Source organism: Balaenoptera ricei, chromosome 1, assembly GCF_028023285.1.
Source record: "Balaenoptera ricei isolate mBalRic1 chromosome 1, mBalRic1.hap2, whole genome shotgun sequence".
Taxonomy (NCBI): domain Eukaryota; kingdom Metazoa; phylum Chordata; class Mammalia; order Artiodactyla; family Balaenopteridae; genus Balaenoptera; species Balaenoptera ricei.
The window spans coordinates 160,809,794-160,834,761 of record NC_082639.1 but is presented as its reverse complement, the minus strand read 5'-3'; the positions used below and the strand labels follow the sequence as shown (position 1 = coordinate 160,834,761).

At 42.4% G+C, this 24,968-nt stretch overlaps 2 protein-coding genes across 11 annotated transcripts in view; one reads left to right on the top strand and one right to left on the bottom strand.

Moving 5' to 3' along the window:
* Positions 1-13,626, bottom strand: part of SRGAP2 (SLIT-ROBO Rho GTPase activating protein 2) — a 236,138-nt gene extending 222,512 nt beyond the window's left edge. For all 9 annotated transcript variants that reach the window (XM_059940413.1, XM_059940431.1, XM_059940422.1 and 6 more), the window contains exons 1-2: positions 13,530-13,626; positions 11,168-11,776 (exon numbers count right to left, since the gene is read on the bottom strand). In XM_059940413.1, coding sequence (XP_059796396.1) covers positions 11,168-11,234 — 67 coding nt within the window. In that variant the 5' untranslated portion in view covers positions 11,235-11,776; positions 13,530-13,626. The remainder of the gene's footprint in view (positions 1-11,167; positions 11,777-13,529) is intronic.
* A 1,519-nt stretch (positions 13,627-15,145) lies between these two features.
* FAM72A (family with sequence similarity 72 member A) lies at positions 15,146-23,848 on the top strand. Of its 2 annotated transcripts, XM_059940504.1 has the most exons (4): positions 15,146-15,177; positions 17,705-17,782; positions 20,294-20,418; positions 23,754-23,848. In XM_059940504.1, exons 1-4 carry the CDS (start codon positions 15,146-15,148, stop codon positions 23,846-23,848), a joined length of 330 nt encoding a protein of 109 aa, XP_059796487.1. The 2 variants fall into 2 exon arrangements, with proteins under 2 accessions (XP_059796487.1, XP_059796494.1); XM_059940511.1 differs by lacking the exon at positions 20,294-20,418 and having other exon boundaries at positions 15,146-15,297; positions 23,754-23,808.
* The last annotated feature ends 1,120 nt before the right edge of the window (positions 23,849-24,968 follow it).

The window sequence follows — 24,968 nt, the reverse complement described above, 5'->3', positions numbered from 1 at the left end:
ATCGTATGTCCTAAAAATGACGAAGCAAGGAACTAGTAATCCATCTTTCTACTTTCTAGCTGAGAAGCTGAGAATCCCAAAAGTGGAAGGACTTGTCCAACATGACATAGCTAGTCCTCCATGGCCCTACAGCCCTCCTTCCCTCCCTGTGAATGATATTTTTTAAATGCTGTACTGATAAAAATATGAGCTGTCATCATTATTAATGGTACTCATTTTAAAACGACAGACTGTTACTTAGCCTATTCATTAGGTGGAAAGAAAACAAACACAAACGTGGAACACTTCCACTCCATATTACAGCATACCTCATCACAATCCACAAAGAAATCCCTTAGTTGACAAAGGGCCTAACACATGGAGAGGAATATAAGAGGCAAGAGGCCATCCTACATCCTGGGAGAGCCTGAAGTCACTTACCCCACAGCCCAGATGTCTAGATTAACCCTACCCAGTTCCACATCCATGCCACCTCCGCCCAGTTTGTCCCAGACCAGATGTCAGGGATTAAAAACCTCCTACTTCCTTATTCCATAATTTTAATTTAAGACAATCACCCAACTTCCATTTTCTTTTTCTTTTAAACTCAAGTTCTGCACACAACATAAATTTCTATAATACCCAGCGTTAACACAAGTTCCACCTCTGGCCCATGACCACTGATGAGGAAAACCATATACACCAGTATCAGGGGAGAATTTTCTCACTCTGTAAGTCTCTGAGCTTACTGGAAGTCCTAGGTTTAATATATTTATCCTGATTAAAGCATTTATTGTCCCTAGTAACCCAGTCACAAGTCCACCTCTAGGTCAATCAAGTAACTATCCCTCACCTCAATTTCCCCAGCTGTGAGGCTCACCCTTCTATCAGATAGTGACACCTAACCAAGTGTCACTTCAGATGCTCTCCAGAGCAGCTGCCACTGTGCCACCACAGGGGTCCACGCTCCATGTGTGCAGCAGCCACACAGACATGGCAAGCCCTGGGGCTGGGGAGAGTGTCATTCAGACAATACAACGGGTTTTGTACTTACAAGTGTGCCTGCGAAATAGGGGCAAAACTGTTACCTTCAATATCTTAAATAAGCAAAACTAATGAACCATGAAAGCTGCGGTGGGCCTTAGAAATTTTCTAATTTAACCCCACTTTCCTAGATGAGAAAACCAAGGCATAGGCAGATCAAATAGGTACATACTAGGAAGACATTTAGAACACTGCATTTAGAACTCCTTTTAGCATCAAGATACTAGGAAATGAGAACAATCAACTAAATGTCCACAGCATTTCACAGTTTCAAAGGCATTTCAAATGAATTATTTCATTGGAGCCTCACAACAATGTTGAGTGGGCCTGGTTTCCCACTCTGCCTTCATCACTTACTAGCTGTGTGCTTTGGAGTAAGTTATTTAACCTCCCTGTTTCTCATCTGTCAACTGGGGATAATAATTGTAGCTACCTCATAGGGCTGTTGGGAGATTCATGAGTTAAGACTACACGTAAAGCACTTCAAACACAATTAAGACATAAGAAGTACTCACTAAATGCTAGCCATCTTCATCATAATCACCATCACCATTAGCCAGGGCCAAGAATTGTTGTCCCGATTTTACAGATGAGGAAACAAACAAGGAATTTTGAGACCTGAGGTGAGTTACCCCCAAAATCACAGTTGTAAATGGCAAAGCCAAACTAGAACCAAGGCTTTCTGACTCCAAATCCAGCACTCTTTCCCAGGGAACCATGCTGCCTTGTAGTTCAGTTTGTTATGGACCCAAAGAAGTATTGCTCCAAAATAGATATCTCAGTCAAGATGCTTTCCCAAAGAGCAGTTTACTCATCTGACAAGATCTGGCCCAATTACCCTCACCCCCCTAAAATAAATAAATAAACACAAGAAAAAGACTAGTGGGAAAAAGGAGCAGATCTCCAAGGGGTTTCAACGTTTGGAGAAATTGGTGCCAACTCTTCAGAAACAGGATGTATTTCTTAAAGCTCCAGGCATATCATGTCTTGGCCAGCTCACGCTCCTGGATACCTTTGTTTTCTGTGCTTTGTCTTCCTGTGGAGCCCATGGCTGGTGAGGTCACCTTCTCCAGGGTGAGCACTCAGACCCTACTATGATTTGAAAGGCAGAATCTGGGCTCAGGCAGCAAAGACAAGGTCCCAACTTTCATGATGCCTTTTGGGTCACCTGCCCACTGATTAGTGCATTTTTAGAAGAAAAGGTTAAAAAAAAAAAGGCTCTGCCTTCTCCCTAACAGATGGCATCCTAAAATACTCATAGAAATGGAGGAGGTGCACTTCCCAGCTGCTCTTCCTTCCTCATGAATGTATATTTCAAGTTCAGAACCCTTCGTTCACAATGTATAAATAAAGTCAAGGCTACTTAATACCAAATGACTAGAAAAACCAGCGGGGAGAGTTTTTCTGTTGGGCACTTTGGACCTTTCTTTCCCTTTTACCATAGACCATGTAGCTGCTTCTAATAAGGCAATAGCTCTCTCCAAAACCATGCCTCGAAAAAGTATCCCAGCAGTTCTTCTTCAGGTCAACTCTGTTTTAACTCCTGGTCAAAACAGACCTAAACTTTCTCAAATTTAGACCTGGAATATCTGTTTTAAATGATGAATAAATCCTGGACAAATGTAGAATGTGTTTTGCTTCAATTACAGAAAAACCTTACTTTTGTTTTAAACTCTTTCGAATTTCAGAGTTAATATTTTCCTTGAATTTTAAGGAAAGACATGATTGAAGAACTCAAGTATAGCTCTAGGGCAATGATTCTAAAGGGGCAGAGGGGGTAGTAAATAAGGAAAAACTTAACACCATTGGGGAACCTCCACAGCGCGACATAGTTTGTACTTGTCCCTGTATGATGATAATATTCACAATGCTTAATCTACTTTGAATTTCAAATAACATTAACATAAGGAGAAGTCTTGTTATTGGAGTAGGAGGAGAAATGCAGAAGCAAGGCATCCTGGCATTGTCAAATCCAACCTCAACTCAGAAAAGGTTCACATTCAATTTATAAGTATTTATTCATTTCCATGCCAGAAGCTGGACGCATGGAAATGAATAAAAGACAATTCCATCCCCCAGGTACTCAGCTACTTATAAATAATGAGGTGTAAATGAAGAGATTACAATGTAATATGATGAGTGCAATATACAAATAAGCACAAAGACACTGCTGAGGAGATGCTGAGGGTGGGCTGATTAACCCTCTGCAGAGATGCTAAGGAATCCTGCTTGGGATCTTGCACAAGGTCACTATGCAGAGAGTAGGGATAAGCAGGGAAGACTTCCTGGAGGTGGTGACATCTGAGCTGGGTTTTAAAGGATAAGTTTTCCAGGTTCAAGGAAAAGGACCCATTCCAAACAGAAGACACAGCATGGATAAAGCATGAAGCATGAAATAACATAATGCAGTAAGGGAACGAGAGGCAGTTTAGCCTTCTAGTGGTAAAAAATGTGATCAAGGTAATTGGGAAGTGATGGATGTAAACAGTCTATGCTATGACCTTAGCAGAACGATAAGTTTGGTTTTTTAAAAAATCACTTTGGTGGTATTATGCAAGATATATTATCAAGATCAAATTAAGAAACTACTTCTAAAAAAATTATTTGTAGTAGTCCAGGTCATTCATTTATGCATTCATCATTACAGCCAGTATATATTTACTAAGAGCCACCATTTAGGCTACAACACTATTCTAGACATGTTTACTATCTGAAGGGGCCCCCCCCATAGTAAGAGTTACTTATTTAGCATTTAATACTTGCCATACATGGAGCTAGCATTTTACACACATTCACAATAAACCGGCAAGGTTGGTCTTATCTCTGTGTCACAGAAGAGAAGTTGAGTGAGCAAGGATATACAGCAAGGAGGTGATATTGACAAGATTCCAACTGAGGGCTACTTCCAAAGCCTACACTCTTTGCAGTGCACTGCACTGCACTACACAACCTCAAACCATTCCTACCAGAAGTCTAGCAGTAGAGAGAAGACTAAAAGACAAATATTTAAAACCTAAGGCAGTACAAGATCAATGCCATAGCGCTATGTGAATGAACTAGAGAGAAGGGTCATTTCTGATCAGTGTGACCAAGGAAGGCATCCCAGAAAAGTTGAGCTTTACTAGAAGGGTGAGATCTCAGTAGGTGGAGATGTGGGGCTGGGCAGGGAGAAAGAGGGATTTCATGAACAGTGCTCAGAACTTAAGACTCTGGTGATGGCCGAGGTTCTAATTCCTGTTCATTCACTAGCTGCAGCCTCTGGGTGAGTCGCTGAATCTCCTACACCTCACTTTCTTCATCAGCAAAATGGGATAATAACAATATATTCCTCCTAGAATTGGTGTAAGAATTATGAAATAATTCATGTAGAGTATTTAGCATAATGCCTAGTACATTAAGCCCCAAACAAACAGCAAAATATTAGTTAATAGTATATGCGTCTAAAGAATGGCAAATAGGGAATTCCCTGGTGGTCCAGTGGTTAGGACTCTGCACTTTCACTGCTGAGGGCCCAGGTTCAATCCCTAATTGGGGAACTAAGATCCCGCAAGCCACGTGGTGTGACCAAAAAAAATAAAAAATAAAGAATGTCAAATAGTGCAGATAGCCCTCCAGTCCTTTTAAAGTAAAATGAAAAAGTATGGTTGACATGATAGGTTGCAGCCAGATTGAAGACCAAGTAATATTCACCTTGGAAAGTTGGTCTCTATTCAACAGACGATAGGGAATCAATCATTAGAGGAAAGAAGCCATATTCATAACACTCTGAGCAGATCTCCCATGGGAGCCCCCAGCCCCTCCCCTTGGCATCTGGCTCACTTGTGACCAGTTTCAGAAGAGGCCTGAGGCCCAGGGGACTAGTTCAAGCAAGGACTATAGGAAAATAGATACTGTCACTCTTCAACTTGTAACGTATCCAAGATTTTTTTCTTTTCTTTCTTCCCCTATCCTGTACCCTCTCTCCTAAACAGGGTACTAGCTGAGACACAATTATTAACACAACTTCCCTGGGAGATTGTTTATTTTTATTTACTAAGGTTAAATAAATTTTCCAGGGACCAATCTGGGTGGCTTGGATCATTATTTAAAACTTGGTAATATCTGGCTTATACTTATTTGTTTTTAACCTAATGTCATTTCTATAATGCAGTATTATCTTACTCATTTATTAACACATTATGATGAAGAAACTTTGTGATGGTTTCATTCACTTATCTTGATTGTGATGTTTTCACAGGTAGACAACATGCCAAAACTTATCAAATGTATACCTCAAACATGTGAGGTTTATTATATGTCAGTTAAACCTCAGTAAAGCTGTTAAAAATACAATAAAAGTTTAGTCATTCATGTAATTATTAAAAGGTATAAAATTAATATACAATGCTTATACTACCAACATAAATATATACTCATAATATGAAAATATGTATATTTAAAGGTTAATTCTAAAAATTTAATGAGGACAGGTGATTATATAGAAATGTATACACAGGCCTGTAAAACTTTGGTGTAGAGGACATTTTAAAAAAATAGGAATATACCTATGTTCATGGCAGCATTATTTGCAATAACCAAAAGGTAGAAACAACCCAAGTGTCCATGGATGGATGAATGGATAAACAAAACGTGGATTATACATATAATGTCCTTAAAAAGGAAGGAAATTCTGACACATGCTACATCCTGGATGAACGTTTAAGACATTATGCTAAGTGAAATAAGCCAGTCACAAAAGGACAACTACTGTATGATTCCACTTATATGAGGTACCTAGAGTTGTCAAATGGGGGCAGGGGGCAGCTATTGTTTAATGGGTACAGAGTTTCAACTCTGCAAAATGAAGAGTTCTGTGGAATGATGGTGGTGATGGTTACACAACAATGTGAATGTAATTAATGCCACTGAACAGTACACTTAAGAATGATTAAGATGATAAATTTTATGTTATGTGTATTTTACCACAATTAAAGAGAGAGAGAGATGAGAGTTCCTACACATTATTGTAAAATCAGTAACGGTGTTATTTTGTAATTTTCAAAGACATTTTTAAGTGCTCTCATTACTTATTTTTAAATCAAACAACTTTGAAGGTAACTCTCCCAGATTCCCCAAAAGTCCAATTCTGTAGCTGACCAGTTAAAACTATTCACTTGAACTGTATTACCAGTAGAGATATCAACTTCTTTTTCCCTACAACATGACATCATATTTTCCTAACAAAGCCCTCAGAGGTCTAGGATCTAAAGTAATCACAATTCCCATGAAGAAAACCTCTCTTCTGGAAGGAGAACCCTACAGGTGCCACCAGCAGCCCACGTTTATCTAGAGTGAACAGTGGGAGTTTAGGAGTCAGGGGCTGAGCACCTGCTGATTTTAAAAGGGTGTGGACCCTACATATCAGGGCCAGGTCAGACCCTGTAAACTTCAAAACAGAGAAATGATTAGGGCTTGTCTGGGCTGTCAACCTGTGTGGTGCTTAATTACCAGATGGGCTTCTCCAAAGGAAATTTCTGTTCCCATTCCCCAAGAGAATGCCTGAAATTGGAAAAGTTAAGGACTCCTCACAAACCTTGTTTCTAAACCATTGCTACTTTGCACAGCGCACAGCATGCCCAGCTCCTTGCCCACCACCTTCCTCCAGGGCCTTTTAACTTGGAGATACAGAGTACAGTACTTTAATTTTTCCAAGAGCTTCATTTTCTTCCAGGAGCTCACCTTACTTAGAGTCCTATTTTCCCTGAGCAAAGGAAGAGGTGCCTTCAATCATCTCGCAGGAAGATGATAGCATCTGCTTGGGGATTCCAATGAGATGTTTTACTGCAGCTTTTCACAAACTGATTATATTTAAAGCTCCCTTGAGGAATGGGGGCTGGGAGGAAAGAAGCTTCGGAGAAGACCTTTGCTGGCAGGAGTGAAGAACCGCTCACACCTCCCCGGGGAACAAGCTTGTTTAAATATCAGCAATCCGCATTCCCAAGTGTGTGTGCGCACACAATATGTCTAAAGTTTTAAATTTCATCTCCTGCTCTGAAAGGGTCCTGAAAGGGTTAAACTGTTCCAGGCAAAGGCTTTTCTATCAAAATGCTCCAGATGGAAATTACAAAATTTCACTTCTCAGCTCTGTGGTGCTCACACACTGTTCTTCTAAGACATTAAAAAAAAAAAGACAAGACCCCTAATGTTCTCAAGAAAGAGAATTTGACGGCTCAGCACACAGTGCCACTCTGTTTCAGATGATTCCTCCTAGAATATTTGCATTAACTGTCAATCTCAAGTTTTCTGGGGGACAGTAAAAACTCAAGGTGTGTAGAGGGTACAGGAAAGGTAGCCTTGAACAAAGACAGGACAATAGCTGGGAGGGTTTGCTGTGATGTGAACTCATCCAAATGCCAGCTAGATTATCACCTCTTGTGATGGTTATGCCCTGCACCTTACCACCTTTTGCTGCTCCAATCCCAAAAGAAGCTAACTAACTAGAGGCCAAAAGGCCTCAGGTTATGACGATGAATCTGACCATGAATCTGTCAAGAATTTGCAGAGATGAATGTATATGAAGCACTTTGTAAATTGAGCCCATGTACAAATACGAAGAGTATTATTGCTTTCGAGTCAGAGATTGAAAGGCATGAACTTTCAAAGGAATCTGAACACCCACAAACCAGAAACAATGATGGTTTTTAAGAAGTCGGCTCCAAGGCAGACTAAGGAGTCACGCCTCTCATAAAACCACACTGGGGTAGGGTTGGGGCTGCAGTCTCAGAAGTCCCTCAGGGCACACGCAAGCAGATGGTTTAAAGGGACCCAAAGCCACAGGATAGACAGCGTCCCCCAAAGTCCATTAAGGGTCCCCTTGATTCAAACCATTCTGACTGAAAAGCAAGACCCAGGACTCTGGTCAGAGACATATAGAACAACAGCGGCCAACAATTAGACAGTTTACCTGTTCATTTTACAGAATGGGAAACTGAGTTCTAGAGGTTTTAAGTGACTAAACCAAGATACCTTTCACTACTACTGGAGGAACTTAAACTAGAACTCAAGTTTCATCCTAGACTTGTTTCCTATCATTATAACTGGCACTTTGGGAGTGAAAAGGCAATGTGGCCTTAATGGTCATCCCATTTCAGCAGACCTTACTATTATTGAGCATTTACAAGTGCCAGACACTGTGCTAAATGATTTTGATATACTATCTCATTGAATCCTCACAATGACCTTAGGAAACACATATTATGCTGCCTATTTTCCAGGTTAGGATCCCGAGGCTTGGACAAGTCAGGTAACCTGCCCAAGGAGCGAGGCAAGCGAGTGACAGCGCTGAGATTTAAACCTGGATCCCTTTGACTCAAAAACGTGCGCTCTTAACCACCAGACCAAAAAAGCAATTTTCTTTTTTATCTTGGCATCTATAAGAGAGGTAAGACTGGCAGCACTATGAGTCCCACACAACACATAAAAAGCTGAAACATCATAAATCTGACCAAGGGCTTCCAGCTAGCAGGGGAGCAGAGCCAATCCAGAACCTGGGTCCTTTGTCTTCAAGTTCTATGATCTTCCATGGAGAACACAGACTCTAGAATGCAAGCTTCATGAGGGAGAGGACTTTTTCTTGTTCACTGCTACATCATCAGTCCCCAGAACCCATTGAAGGCACTCAGTAACTAGTTGATGAATAAAGAAGTGGAGTCCACCTGCTGTGGTTTGGCTGTGTGACCTTGGGAGGGCTTCTTTATCCTCTCTAAGCCTCAGTTTCTTCATGCAGTGAATAGAGGATGAAGTAATATTCACGTTTTAAGTGAAGATTAAATGAGACAATTCTTATAAAGCACTTGGGACAGGATGGAACATAATGACCACCCAAAATGTAATCTATTATTATCACTATTACTACTAGTATCCGTTGTCAGACTTTGGCTTCTTGAGTTTTTTTTTTTCCCTACTCTGGTCAAATGATGTATCATAATAAATATGAATAGAATAGAATAGAGAATTGGGAGTCAGTAACCTGTTTCTAGTTTCAGATCTACCACCACCTAGCTGTGTGACCTTGGACAAGCCTCTTTATTTCTCTATACTCCCCTCAGCTGTAAATGAGGGACTAAACCATTCAAATCAGTCTCTTAAGCATTCATTGGGCACCTTCTCTGAGTAAGACATCATGCTCAGCCACCTATAAAATTCTACGATCCTGAATAGTGTTAAGGCAAAAATATCAGTGCAAATCAAAAGAGTCCCCTGCTTGTGGCAAGGGTGAAGAGAAACCCCAAATAGTCAACTGCATTACATCATCTCAATGAGTAATGTTTGTAAATACACAAAGTATTTAATTGAGACACTTGTGAGAAATCCTTCACCAATACAGAATCAGCAGATACAGTTCTATTAACACCTATCAGTCCCGAACCTTCCAAAAAATAAACATGCAAAGTCACTTTGCACCTTAGTCAAATGGCATGCTTCTGGAGAGAAATCTGGGAAAGTCAAAGTTATTAACGCTCCCTATGGCAACAGTTAAGAATAGGATGTATTAAAAAAAAAAAAAAAAAAGAATGACATATCTGGTTAAAACTGCAGGGGGGATTCCAGCAGCAAACTGCAGTGCATCTGGACAGGACACCGAGGCCAGTGGCTTATTGTTTACAAAAAGAGGCCCAGATTATGAACAGTGACAAGAGGCCAAGACCTCAGTTATACCTCACAACCACACCTCTCCCAATCCCAGTTCAACTGAAGCTATCCATCAGTCAACTCCCCCATCTCTGCAATAAACCCACCAATATTTGCAGCCCAGTGGATAGAAGGTCCCTCAGGGCACCTCCAGCATTGACCAAGCTGATGACATTAAAAAGATCCTACAGGCACAGTGGGGACTTCAAACTACCTTCCAACCTTCCAAGAGATAAAGCAGCTTCCCATTTCAAACTCTAGCCCTACTCGCACCCCCTGCAATCATTAGAGGGGAGGCATGGCCCTTCCCAAGTCCTCTAGGATAGGAAAAGGTCTTCTCACATTGGTGCAGGGAAAGAAGGAGGGGCCCCTCCCTCTGTACTCCGAAACAAAGGAAAACCCAGAGCTCCAACCATGTGGTGTAACATTCAAGGCCACCCACCTCTCCCACTACCCAGCTGAAGTCTCAGTGGGCTAGAGCCACATGGCTCTTTCCAGTGACTGGCCAAGAAGGGACGGTGCCTTGCATAACCATATGCTGGGGCTCTTTAACAGGCGGGAACCCCTTCTATGGGAATTGCTGGTTAAAAAAGGCTATCTGGGAACGGGTTTTGATTCATGCGCCAAGTCAGGCAGTAGACTAGATGTGCTGGCAGGTCACTTGCTTTCTCTAGGTCCACATTTTGCTTTACCCCTCATATTTTTGCAGAGAGGTAAGCAGGCCTTTAAAAGCATGTATTCTGGAGCAGAGGACAACACAGAAGGGTTAAACAATTATGTCTTCCCATTCTCCAGACTCAGCACCACCCAGCAACAACCCAACTCCATTCAGGTTTAGGTGAGGGCGGAGACCGGGTGTGAGTGACCTTATTCTTTCTGTTCTCTGATCTCTGAATGCAGACAACCAAAGACCAGGTAGGTACAAGGTGCACCCAAGGTGGCCACAGACTTTCTGTGCCTTATGCCATAGCAAATGTCATGTTTTGATATAGTGCATCAGAAAAAAACCCCGCCTCTCCCAGGGCTCTCCAAATGGTACACCTTCTCAAGGTTGCCTTTCTCTGCCTGGACTCCTCTTCAACCTCTGAAATAAATTCCCAAACACCTGTCAGATTTCAGTTGTCCTTCAAGGAAATCTGACCCAGACACCCAGAGGCAAATTGCCGCCCTTCTCTCTCCAAGAACCTCCTGCCCCTCCCCCCATCCTATTTAGCCTGGGGAAAAGGACTGCCAAAATAATGGCCAGCCCTACAGACAAATCTAAAGCCCACTCCGAAAATTCCTTTCCAGAGCCTGTGGCCCCTGGCATGGCCAATCCCTCGGAGGCTCAGACCCACATATGAAACCACCTCTGGGGTCAGCCTGCCCCCACCTGCTCCACCCAAAGAAATGAACATCTTGCAAATCAGGGTTGAAATCCATGTCTCAATGGTCTACAGAGAATATGCATTATGCTATTTTTCAAAGCCCTTACCTTTGACCTGAGTATCGTACTCTGCTATAATCTCCTTATCCTTTTTGAATTTGGCTGGAGACGTCATGTTTTCCTTCTTTCTTCCAAATTCGAATTGTGAATTGATAAATCCACGGGAAAAATCCAACCACCGAAATCAATACCTCCAAGATCGCTTCTCCCAAGGGCAGAAGGGGCCCCCCGCGGTGGTCTCCAGCGCTCCGGGGAGCGCGGGCTGCGGGCTGGGCAGGCGGCTACGGCGGACACATGCAGACGGTGGGCGCTGGGGCCGGCGCGGCGGCGGTTGGTTCCTGTGCTAGAGCCCAAGCCGCAGCCTTAGCATTAGCCGGGAGAACTGCAGCGCCCGGAGGCTGGCCTGGGGTCTGACATCAACGACACAGGCGGGGAGTGGAAGTCCTTCCGCACAACATGGTGTGGGGAGCGCGGGGATGTGGACTCGCCCAGCTGGGTCCCCGGGAGGGAGTGGGTGCGTATCGGGGTGCCGGGGGAGGGCTGGGCGTGCTTCGCGGTTTTTTGTTGCACAGCCTCGAAGATGCTGCAAATCAAATCCCAAACGGGAGCCGCAGCAGCGCAGACTGGATCGGAAGTCGTTTGCTCCGGTTCACTTGCCTGTAAATGCAGGGAAAAGAGGAGGGGGCGATCAGCCCCAGCGCAGATCCTAATCGATGCGGGGGTGGGGTAAGGGAAGCCGTTTCCAGGCTGGCCTGGGCCCATTCATCTTAGCCAAACGCCGCCCGGCCCGCAGAGCCCGGCGCAGCGAGGTGGGGAGGAAGGAAGCTCCCTCCGGATTTTGTTTTAAGGCTGAAAGAAAACACTTTGGAGCAGCCGCCTTCGAGGGCTTGGGGTGGGGACTAGCGGCGGGAACGCGGGGCTCCGGGCGGGGACTGCGGCACCTCGGCGACCTCCCGAACCTTGCCAGCGCTGGGCAGCGGCTACCGGAGGGAACCCTCCCGGCCCTGCCTACGATACGGCCCCCGACCCCCGGCTGGGGCAACTCCCTTGACTTAAAAGGGGATCAAAGCCGGGGAGGGACAAGCCACCAGGGCACAACTTTTCTTCCCCTCCGCCCCTCCTCCCAGTTGTTTTGTTTTTGGTTACTAGCTTCTCTTGGCAGCAAAATGTTGGGGGGTGAGGGGGGAGTGATCTGCAGGAAAAAGCCTGCTCGGCACGGGACACATCCAGGAAAACAATGTGGTCGGCAGAAGCAGGAAACGGGTTAGAGGCGAGGGTCGGAGTCGGGAAAACCGGGAAGGCGGGGGGTGGGGGGCGGGGGGGGAGGAAGGCAGCCACCGCCTCTCAAGCCATCCCCAATTGGTCACCCACGCCCATAGATCCCAGATACCGCACCCAATCCCCGGCTGGGGGTTGGGGGAAGGTCGTTGAGGGTCGCAGTCCCAGCTCCTCGCACCAGGAGGTACCCGAGGAGATCCCGCTCCGACCCAGGCCCAGGAGGTGGGAGGGACTGGGACGGGAGTGCAGAGCCGGGCGTCTCGCTCCCGGACGCGCCGCAGCGGCGACCCTCCCTCCTTGGCCGCCCCTTTCCCTTTCCGCGCCGGGAGTCTCCCACTTCCCGCGCCTGGAGAAAGGGCCGCACCGAGGGAGGAACAGGGAGCAGAAGAAGTGGCGCGGTGGTTCAGACAGGCAGGAAGCGGGGAGGGGGGTGAGAGGTGGGGTCCTGAGGCTGCACGGGAACCGAGGATAACTGGAGCTTCTGCACACGCTTGATAGGCGAGGAGAGGGCAAAGGGAGGATTACCTTGGGGGTGAGGGGGAAGTTAGGAGACTATCGTGGGCCGCGATGTTACATGAAGTACTAGGATATTAGCAACTTTGGGGACCCAGATATAGGTCTGGGAACGGGAGTGCGTGAAGAGGAGCCATTCCGGGCGGGCCGGGGGCTGGGGCAGGGGAAGAGCCCCGGAAGCAGTGCGGAACACCCCTCCTTCTGGGTCCAGGGCTGTAACCCGCCTGTCTGCCAGGACTTGGAGACAGAGGAAGAGAGCAGCCGATGGTTACGGGTGATGCCAACGACGGTTGCCCAAAGGTGGACCAAGGCTGCCAGTGTGCAGAGGACCTGGGGAGGGGGCTGGGTGCGGACTGCGCGGCGGCATGTGAGCCAAGGCAGAGTCCCAGGCAGTACGGTAAAGGGCGGAGATGCAGTCCTAAAGAAGTATTTGGGCTGTACTGGGAGATTGGGAGTGGGTCAGGAGGGAGGCGGTCTGAGGGATTTCGGGCGGCAACGCTAAGGCGACGCCGAAAGCAGCATCCGCGCCCTCTCCTTCCCGCCTCTGCCCGGATTTGTTCAGTCAGGGCTCCAGCTCCGTGGCGGGGAAGAAGAAAGGGGAGAGGGAAGGAGCCTTTACCTGGCTCTGACGCGACGGGTCCCGGGCCCCCGGCTCCGCTTCCCACTCAGAGCTCTCCTCCCCTCTCTTCCCCGCCACCCGCGTCTACGCAGATCGGTCCCCCAGTCCCCTGAGGAGCCTCCGCCAACTCCGCAGGACCCCGCCGGGAAGCAGAGCCCACCCCCTTGCCAATCACCGCCCGCTTTCTATCGACCGATGGGGCCTGTAGCCAATAGGAATAGGTGATCCCAAGAGGCTAGGAATGAGGAGGAGGGGCTGGCGAAACTTGGAGGTGTGACTAGCACTACCGAGGCGTGGTCACAGAGTAAGCTCCTCCTCGGGTTGCCGAACCCCAAAGTAGAACTGATGGGCGGGATTAAGATAGAACCAACAGCCAAACACATACTTCTGAGAGAAGGCACGACCAATTGGACCGGGGTAGTGAGGAGGGGCGTTGCGGAGAATTTTAGCCAATAAAGAGTAGAGAACGGCGGGGACTGTAGAACGTCTTCCAATGAGAAGTGCGAAGGGCGTGCCTTGCCTCTTTCACTGGGGCGGGAGTAGGGTTCGCCCCAACCTCCCGGAGCCGACCAATGAGATCGGAGGAGGGGCCAAGCTCAGCCAACCAACAAGCCGTATTTATCTAGGCACCGTTACTGGGGCGGGGCGTAGAGCTCCTGGCCACTAAGATCTCGTCAGGGGCAGGCTCCCGAGCCTTCCAATGCGGGACGTGGGCGAACTCTAGTTCTCCCAATCGGTGCGCAGCGCTGGCAATTCAAACTGACAGCCGGTTGGAAAGGCAGAGAGGGGAAGAGGGAGCAAAAAGCGACGTGTTCAGTGGCAGAGACACCAACGCCGACGGAGCCCCCAAAGCGACCTCTGCCCCGCCCCACCAACACCACCGCGAGCTCTGGAGCGGCCGCTCGGGAAAGACTTGAGGGGACGTTGGGGGGCACGAAGGAAAGCTGAGGGGAGGGAGTCGCTAGAGGAACGACGCGAGAGCCCGCACGCTGAGGGCTGGGGACTGCCAGGAGAGAAGTGAAGCGGGCGGCCCGCGAAAGAGCAGAGCGGAGGAGGGTCGCGGGAGGATTAAGGAGCACCCGGGATTGCCCGGTGGGAAAAGCTGAGTGGATTTCTGAATCCTGGGGAGAGGAGAAAGATTTCCAAAGAGGACGCGTGGGTAGGGACGCTTAGCCAGCGATCCGAGAGAGAAATTGGAGCGCTCCGAGGGAGGGGCTTAAGGGGGAAGCTTTAGATAAAAGAGCCTGTACGGGAGAAGCTAAGGGAATTGCAAAAGGAGCAGGAGCTAAAGAGCAGAGGATCCTTCAGACTGGAGAAAGGGAAAACTAGAGAAGTTCCCGAGGCACCTTGCAGCCTGCCTCCTCCCCACTTCAAACTCCTCTCCCTTCCCCGAAAGTTAAAGAGAAAGCCAAGGCTGCTGCTTCTCCCCTGTTTCTACTCAATAAATACTACTTTTACCCTCCCACGGGAAAACAGAAAAGAACTCATTTCCTACTCAATTTTCGGGCTTAGAAAAGATCGAGGCATCGCAATTTGATTTTTAGCTTGGGAGAATCAAACTAGGGAGGGTATTGCTCTATCTTCAAAGTCCCGCACCTCATCCTTCCCCGGACGCCATGTCTACGAGCAGCTGTAGTTTCAATGACCGGCGCGTGTCCATCCTGTGTTGCAAATTCTGTAAACAAGTGCTCAGCTCTAGGGGAATGAAGGCTGTTTTGCTGGCTGACACTGAAATAGACCTTTTCTCTACAGACATCCCTCCTACCAAGTAAGTCATGCTAGTGGCGGGCAACGGTAGCCTTTAACTGGATGGGAAAAGTGTATGGTTTGAACCTCTGGGAGTCAACAAGGAGGTTATCATTTTGGTGTTCCAGCCACTTCCAACAGTCTGATGATCCCCCTGGAGTTTAACTAAGGGGGCAAACTGTCTGGACAAAGTCTGTGGTTTAGCCAGAGTGGTCAGTCCTGATGTAATGCTTCCAGTTCAATTATAGTCATGTGGTCCTTTCAGTTGAATCCCTGGCTACTGTGCCCTGCCCAACCATCCTCTCACTGGATCAATTACATGACTGAGACGGTAGGTAATTCAAGCAAGATTTTCTGTACTGTTGGAGAAGAGAGGTCATTTAAGTTTTTGATTTTTTGTTACTAAAGTTTTACTCCAAAAGAACATTCCCTAGCTTTCTACCATTTTTTGCAATTGGCATGCTGATTCAGATCCATTGTCCACCTAATTCAGTATTCTCTTCTTATAATCTCCCTCTCTCTCTCTTTCTGAATGAGAGAGACATATAGATTTTTATGGGATGAAACAGGACTTATCCCTCAAATAGCACGTTTCAATTCAGGCTAGCCAAATTTCAAGTACTCAATAATCATGTTTTGGATAGCACAGGTCTTTGGGTTTTCATTTTTGGTCAGTGGAAAGCTATTGAAGGAGTTTTAACAAGGGAGCACCCATAAAGCTTACTTTAGATATTATGCATTGGTTTGCGTACTCAAATCCTTTTAAATTCTGTTTTCAGTCACTACCCACTTTTAGGTGTAGAGTCCTTAAGAATTTGCTTCCTATTTGGAAAAATAGCCATTTTATTTGACTCAAATATACCTTTTTCTAGCTCTAAAAGGTACTTTCTCTTTCTATAGTCAACATATATGTGCCTTTACATGATTTTCAAGATTTTGCTGTTCATTGAAACTTTATCATTAAAGTGAAAGAGAAATTATCCAAAATGCACATGGACAGCTGTTCTTTGGACACAGGGCCAGAGAAGGCACACTAATAATCAGAATACTTTAAAATGAATTTCATGATAATGATAGAAACTTTTTAAAAAATTAAATATACTCAGAGCTGTGGACTCTTCCTCCCTTGAAATCTTATCTTCATTGGGTTAAGTGTAGTCATGCCTAATGGCAAAGCCAAAGGCCCTCATTTATTGCAAAGATAAATGGGTTATTATAAGTACCTCTGTGCATGTGTATGTGTTGCAAAAAGAAAAAGCACTAGACAATAAATCTAGAACCTACTACTGCAAAGTTTCTGTGATTTATTGTCTAGTGCCTTTTCTTTTTAGTAGCACATACAGAAACAACAATTTTAAATATTAACCTATTCGTCTTTACAATAGCTATGGTAAGTATAAAATAGTCATAAGGAGAGCTCAGATATGTGAATTGTTAAAGGTTAGACCAGAGTCTGGAGTACAATCAGGTCTTTCCTCTTGTCTTCTCTTCCATGTAGGGGTTATAATAGTGATGGATTAATGTGCTAAGATGTATACAAATCAATGAACACATAAGATTTTTTGAATAGAAGGTTTGTCATATTTATAGTGAGCTCACAAATATTAACTTACCCTTGCAAAATACACTATCGTTTTCTTACAGTTTCTCTTAGAGTCTCTTGCAGCTCTTTGAGCCTACAAAATTCATGCTAAATCACAATCAAAAGTACATTTTGTGGCAAGGGTATGAAAAAATGGAACCCTGTGCACTGTTGTGGGAATGTAAAATGGTACCACTACTATGGAAAATAGCGTGGCGATTCCTCAAAAAAATTGAAAATAGAATTACCATATGATCCAGCAATACCACTTTTGGGTATATATCCAAAAGAATTTAATGCAAGATCTAGAAGAAATATTTGCACACCCATGTTCTTAGCAGCATTATTCACAATAATCAAGAGGTAGAAGCAGCCCAAATGTCTCTCAACAAATGAATGAATAAACAAAATGTGGTACATGCATGTAATGAAATATTATCCAGCCTTAAAAGGGAATGATATCCTCCTGCCTGTCACATGCTATAACATGGATGGACCTTGAGGACATTATGCTAAGTGAAATAAGCCAGTCACAAAAAGACAAATACTGTATTATTCCACTTATCTGTGGTATCTAAAGTAGTCAGATTCATAGAAACAGAAAGTAGTGGTGGTTGCCAGGGGCTGGGGGAAGAGGGAAATGGGGAGTTGTTATTTAATGGGTATAGACTTTCAGTTTTGCAAGATGAAAAAGGCTGTAGATTTGTTGCACAAAAAATATGAATACACTTAACACTTATGAACTGTCCACTTAAAAGTGGTTAAATTAGTAAATTTTATGTTATGTGTTTTGCACAACATTTTTTTAACAGTACATTTGACTATCTCTACACTTTTCCCTCTCCAGTGCAGTGGACTTCATTGGAAGATGCTATTTCACTGAAATTTGCAAGTGTAAACTGAAGGACATCGCATGTCTAAAATGGTAATGTGTGGCAATATTCCAAATAGCCCTGGGTTTGGGAGATGGATGTTGACACCGAAGCACAGAGAAAGGTTCAGTGGGCTGCATCGAGCACTGGTTATCACCCATGCAATGAACCATTGAAAAACCGTTTGTTACTTAGAACTGTTTTTCAAAAGGGTCTTATGACACTTTACCTTTGTATGTGATTTTACAATTTTTCAAAGTGCATTAGCAAATATCTGCTTTAACTTTCAGAAAATGGCAATGTAGTTTAGAGGGAAAAAAAAAAAACGCTTGGATTTACAGTCGTAAAAATCAGGCTTGAGCCCTGGCCCTACCCTTACTCTCTTGTTATCTTGACTAAACTTCTTAAATCTCTAAACCTCTGAACCTCTGTTTCCTTATTTAATTTATATCTTAAGAAGACAGGTATCTTCTTAAGATAGATAGGTATCTTCTTAAGATAGAAATTAAAATATCTTTTGTGTTTACGTTACAGAGTTGTTGTAAAGATCAAGTGAATTATGAATGTTAAAAGGCTTAGTAAACTATAAAGTACAACTCAGAGGTCCTACCATGTGCGAGTCACTGTTATAGAGGCTGGAAATCTGGCAATAAAGAAGGCAAAGTCATAGGCCTTTGGACATTATATTCCAGTAGGAAGACAATCGATCAGTAAGATATATAAATAAATAAGATCTTAAATAGGGTGGGAAGTACTCCAAAGGAAATAATAATAATAAATGACAGAGAATAATAGAGCTTGAGAGAGTGATAAGAGCTATTTTAGATAGCATGGTCAGGGAAGCCTCCTCATGAGAAGGTAACACTGGAGTTGAATCCTAAAAGATGAGATAGGGAGGAGCCAGAGGAAGAATGTTCTAGGCAGAGGGAACAGCCAGGGCAGAGAACCCAAGGCAAAGAAGAACATGTTCAAGGAATAGAAAAGACAATGGCCAGTGTGGCTGAGAGATTGTGAACATCAGGTGAGAGTAGTATGGATAGATTAACGATGCAGTCAGAACCCAGACAATCTAGAGCAGCGCCATCCAATAGATTTGTGCAAGCCACATATGTAATTTAAAAATTGCGAGTAACTACATTTTACAAAGTGAAAAGAAACAGGTGAAATTAATTTTAATTGTATATTTTACTTAATCTAATAGATTCAAAAAATTGTCATTTCAACATATAACCAACATAAAAAATTATTAATGAAATATTTTACATTCTTATTTTTTATTCTTAGTCTTTGAAACCTAGTGTATTTTTATACTTTCAGCACATTTCAATTCACGCTAGCCAAATTTCAAGTACTCAATAGCCGTGTTTTGGGTAGCACAGATCTAAACCTTGGTAGGAAGGGTCTTTGGGTTTTCAATTTTGGCCAGTGGACAGCTATTGAAGGAGTTTTAACAAGGGAGCAGAATCATCTGAAGTGTCCCTAGTAGAAAGCTCCATGAGAACAAGGACTTTACTCCTAGCACCTAGAACAGTACCTGACACATAACAGATGCTCTGTAAACATTAGCTGAATGAGTGAATGAATGGATGAATACAGGTGGTAATTAAAGCCGTAGAATTTATTCTTGCAATATAGCCTTATAAATAACTGTCAGTCCTAATCCAAGAACATCTTTTGTTTTTATTTGTTTGCCTTTCAAGCCGATTATGATTAGAAGACATGTTTTAGGTGGGCTGGTACCTTTTATAGTATTTTTTGTAGGGCCTCACAAAAATGACTGACTCACATCTCACAGGGGAAGAACAAGCTATAATAGGAATTTTTACAACTCAAGGTGTAAGCAGTTCATGTGGTCATTAAAAACAAAAACAAAAAAACTTCTAGCTAAAATGTTCCCTGTATATTCATTCTATTTAATAGTGACCAGATAGGAAAAAAACCTATGGAAGAGCGAGTTATTTCTAATCAGAAGGATAACCCTGGAGACAGTAAAAACTTTTGCAACTTTCTCTAGAAGCTATGGATTTGCTTCATTTCTGAATTCCTTCAAAAACACTGAGACTAAAATTAGATCAGGCAGCTTGTGTTCAGTTTTCATGGGCTCATGCTGTCTTCCTACTCCTCCATCTGTTGAAACAGTTTTTAGGTGCTGGCATGGACCTGCAACATATAAGAACCCAACTTGCCACAGTCCTGGGGAGAGCAAAAACCTTTTATCAACAGGTCTGAGTTTATTTAATGTATTTTGTCTATATAGCCCATCAATTTTGGACAAATCACAACCTTATGTCATTTAGAAACTAGCTTCTGAAGGGGGAATGCATAAACAATACTAGCAAAGAAACAGAATATGTTACTCTTATTTCACTTAAAGACTGTTTTCCCACTTGGCAGTAGAACTGTAACCATTATCAGAGTAACTCCCATCCCAAAGATCCCAGCAATGGAGGGTGTTAGGAGAAAATGAGATCTTTATATGGTCTTTCTGTTTACATTAGCACATAAAAATGCTTACATGGTCAGATATTACCTTGTATCTAATAATATTTACTTTCTCTTTTTAGTGGGAACATTGTAGGTTATCATGTGATTGTTCCATGTTGTTCCTGCCTTCTTTCCTGCAACAATGGACACTTTTGGATGTTTCACAGCCAGGCCGTTTATGGTATTAACAGACTAGACTCTACTGGTAAGAAACAACAGACTCAGACATTCCTCTAACTTTTGTCTACCAAGACTTGAGTGAACCTCTCCATAGATCATTTCAGGATCCCCTCTGAGACTTTCTCACCTGGGTTGGATCCACTAGAGTGAAACTTCAATCCTTTTATCCCAAACATTTGCTTACAGAAACTACTAGCCAAAATTCATTGCATTTCTATTTCCATCATCATATTTAGGAGCCTCAAACTTGGCTGGATTTCTTGGCCTTTTAAAATTAATACTTTAATTGCTCTAAATTTCTGCCTTGATATATAATATGGCTCCAGAGAATTTTGGAAGAATTTAGATTTGATAGTCAATTGTGTGTATGGGTCTGTGTGTGTGTGTGTGTGTGTGTGTGTCTAAGAAAAGGGAGGAGGGGAGGCTAGTGTCATGGGGAGCTGGGAGGAAGGAAAACTAGGTAACCTCTGTATTTGGTAATGTTGTTTCAGGATAAAAATAGCCATTTTGACATCTATATTGATAAATTATGATGAAATTTCAGACAAGGGAAATATTTAATACCAATATGTTTTACTGATTATTTAGTAGAAAAATACACAACCTATTCTTAAAAGATATTTACATAATATATTTTATATTGTCTGGAGCCTTTCAGTTTTGTTATAGGATACATGTTCTCAATGTCTAATATCTGCTTACACAGAATACGAAGTTGACTTTAATATGAAGTTGACTTTTAGTGGGACTTTTTTAGGGAACTAAAGTTTACAGAACTTTAGTATACAGAACAAGTTTAAAGAACTTGACAATCCAAGTTGGCACTAACATTCTCAGGTTTTTAAATGTATGTCTTAGTCTTCTTCAGAACTTAAAATATACTTCTTTTTTTGAAGTATGATTTGCCTTCACAGACTAAGAGATCATGAGTTGTAAGCTAGGTTGTCAGTGTCTTTAAACTCTCCAATTATGCTTGGGTTTTTATAGACTCTAACTTTTTTTTTAATCACCTGGCGTTCAGTTGTGGCTTTCAACCCATCATTTGGAGGCCTTAATTTAAGACTCTAGTATGTTAAGAAGGCCATTTTTGAGCAAGGACTTATCTGAACCCCCCTAAGTGAGGTATAGCTTCCTAATTTAGGCCTCCGGTTTTATATTTGTGTTGCTCATGGGACACATTAAAGGAAGTTTCTGCTTTGATACTATTTTTCCTGCTTCATAGAATTCAAAACACAGGGTGGAGGTTTTTCAATTTTGATTTACTTTTTAATATTGGTCAATTTTTCAAAGATAAAAGCCCAGCATTCTTCCATTTGCACTGAATCTAATCCATGAGAAACAGATGTATCGCAGGATTTCCTTCCTCCCTTCTTAACAGAGAAAGGAAGGTGCTGCTTCTGTCAGATCCCGTCTCTTAGTTTATTTTTTCTCCTTTGAACCAATTGTGCCGAGCCACTCATGTCTCCGAGTAGCGACTCCAAGAATATCAAACTTCTCCTTTGTAACCCTAATATTATGATTTGAAGGAAGATTTTTCTAGATGCTTCGTATTAAACAGGATTTCTCATGGCATTGGAACTGTACTTGAATCACCTGAATCAGCAGCATCAAAGGAATACGTACACAAGCTTTATAAAATTCTAGAATGTTTAGACTGAAAGGGCCCCAGGAAGTCTATGTTCTAGGTTAGCCTTCACGTGTAGACCTGATTTCCTGAGACTCTCCTGTGGAGGCTTGGGAAACCTCAGTTCAGATTCCATGGGACTGGCAAATGCCCTCAAAGGAAAGTTGTCTTCAGCTCTGCATTCACCTTTATGGGTTCTAATTTTCCCTTAGATTTCTGCCTAGTGATTCCTTACTATCCTGTCATCTCTTCAAAAGCAGAACATCATCCATTCTCCGGGGAAAAGAAGTGTTTTTTATTGAAAACAATTCAAACATACAAAAAAGTTACAGAAAATAATATGATAGACATCAATATGCATCAAATAGATGCTAATTTCTTGCCTGATTAAACTCCAGTATCTCACCCAAGAGAGACAGCTCATTGTTTCTGCTATTTTAATAATGCAACAGTGTGCATCCTTATACATGTCTCCTTGGGCACCTGTGCAAAATAGGCAGTTAGAGGAAAGGGTGAGTGATGGGCCATATTTAAGATATATACATCTTTTTGTTTTTAATTCACACAATGGAATGCCCAACAGAAATAAGAGATGAGCTAAATCTACACATATGGACAGGCAAATCTCAAAAACATAATGTTGAATGAAAAAAGTAAATTAGAAGAGATACATATAATAGCATACTATAAAAAATTTATATACACAAAACAATAATATATATTGCCTGTGGTTATATACATTTGTAGTAAAAGTAGTAAAAACATCCATGGTGTACTGTTAGTGGTGGAAACTGGATTCAAACCAAATCTCCAAACCCTGGCTCATTCTATTCCACCATGTGACCACTATCTTAGGATGTGTGGAGTGGATACCCAGAGTTGCAGAGTCTTCCCTGTGCCCACACTGACAACTGGACAGCTTGAGATTTGCTTTCTTATTGGCTCTCCAAGGGGTCAATTAATAAGGGTATTTTTTTTCAATTTAGTGCTTTCAAGTTATAGTACGTGCCCATAATAAACCATCTCATTATCCTCTACCATATATGTGGTCTTGTATCGTATACCAGTGCTGGATTCTTTAATATGATATTTGACTGTTCTTTCATAATGAGGCTTTAGACTGTCATTTTGCTTATTGTACTGACAGCTACAACCTGGTCCTAAAGTTTATAGTTTTACCTTGACAGCCTCTAGCCTAAAACCCATGTATGTCAAGGATTACTGTTCATATTATAACTGGCTCCAAAACGCTGCTTTTTTTAACCAGAAGAAAGGCACCAGTGACTTCCATACTTGTTGAGGAGATGAGGAGACTTATTCAGGCCTTTCCCATGCACCCTCCAAGAGAAATGTAATCTAAAAAGATGTTGTGAGATCTCCATTCTTAAAAATCATTAAAATAGATTTGAAAATTCTCAGTGTAGAGTGATTATGGCATAATGTAGCTGGAGGCAAGGTTTGAGGGAATGGACTCCTGAGATCTTTTTGAATTCCAAGATTCTAGAGTTCAAGCCCTTAATTAAAAGTGTTTAAAGAATGATTATATTCTAGATGTTGGATAATTTTAATATCTAGGTATCGATCATGTTATTTGTGGTTCATTCTTTAATAGCTTTTCTCTTAACTGCTAACACTGTGATTTCATATAAGAATGTTAACATATAAGGTTTTATATATCGTGTTCTGAGTTGTAACAGTAGTCAGCACCAAATAATTTTATGAGCTTTTCTTTTCAGGTGTAAACTTCCTACTTTGGGGCAACTTGCCAGAGGTAGAAGAGAGTACAGATGAAGACATGTCAGATATCTCAGCAGAGGAGTGTATTAGATGAATAGAATTATAATAGATATAATATTTAAACTTTTTCCTATGTAAAAAATATATTAATGGACCAATTCAAAAATTGTTAGTAAGGATTTGCCAGTGATTTATTTTTTTGGAAAACAAAAATGGGGCATTTGTTGATTTATTTATTTTCTGTCTCAAATTAATTACCTGAGTTTACTGAACCAATGTAGTCCTTTTCTTCTACTTCTGCTTCTACTTCTACCCTTCCTCCATCCCTCTTCCCAGTATAGGTGTACTCTTAAATTCAGATAGTAGAAGAATCTTTCATGTGTCACTCAACTATCTCCCAATCTGGGGACGGTTTTCTTACAACTAGATGCCAGATGCTATTAATTTTACATTCGAATAAGGGGCATTAGTATCCACACATATATCACCATGCTTATATCCATGCATAAATCTATGCATATAACCATGCATATAAGCATGTATATATGTGTGAAGCACAGCTGGGAATTAAAGCTTAACAGGGACTTTTTAAAAATAGGCTGTTAGGTTTCCATGGGTACTGGTTATCATATGTTATATTGGTGATAACTATGTTAATATGGAACACGACTTTGTGAATGTATGGGGAAATCCTCTTGATTCCTCAGCATGATTTTAGATAAATGAATTTGCCAGGAAATTATCAATATATACTGTTTACTAATATTATTTATTTACATTCTTCTAAAGTCATATGGATATTGTATTATGAAAGCCAGATAACCTCCATCTTTAAGTTTTCCCATTCTCCAGGGCTTTCTCTGTGAATAGCAAATTTTAGATGAGTAGTCTCAGTCCTAACCCTTAAATAGAAAAAAATTAAAGAAGTGGTTTGCTTAAGCCATTGTACATTTTAAAGAAGGTTTTTAAAATTTTGTTTTGCTTTGTTTTGTTTTGTTTATCTGCATTCAGAGCCACACAGGAATAAGAAACTGGGATAGTGTTGGATTCTTGTTTTATGAAAAGCCAAAAATCAATGTATCACCTTAACTAATATTTTAACCAAAGTCATTTTGTCAATAGTAATACCAAAACAGAGCAAGTTACAGTTTTGTAAATAAAGTTTTGTTCTAAAAATGATCAGCCTTCCTTTAATTTTTAATTTTAGCCACTTT

Bases quoted from the DNA above. Each gene is read 5' to 3' on its own strand.
- FAM72A (XM_059940504.1), top strand. From the start codon at position 15,146: ATGTCTACGAGCAGCTGTAGTTTCAATGACCG. The intron at 15,178-17,704 runs GCGCGTGTCCAT...TTCCCTCTCCAG, and splicing joins AGCTGTAGTTTCAATGACCG to TGCAGTGGACTTCATTGGAA. The intron at 17,783-20,293 runs GTAATGTGTGGC...TTCTCTTTTTAG, and splicing joins GACATCGCATGTCTAAAATG to TGGGAACATTGTAGGTTATC.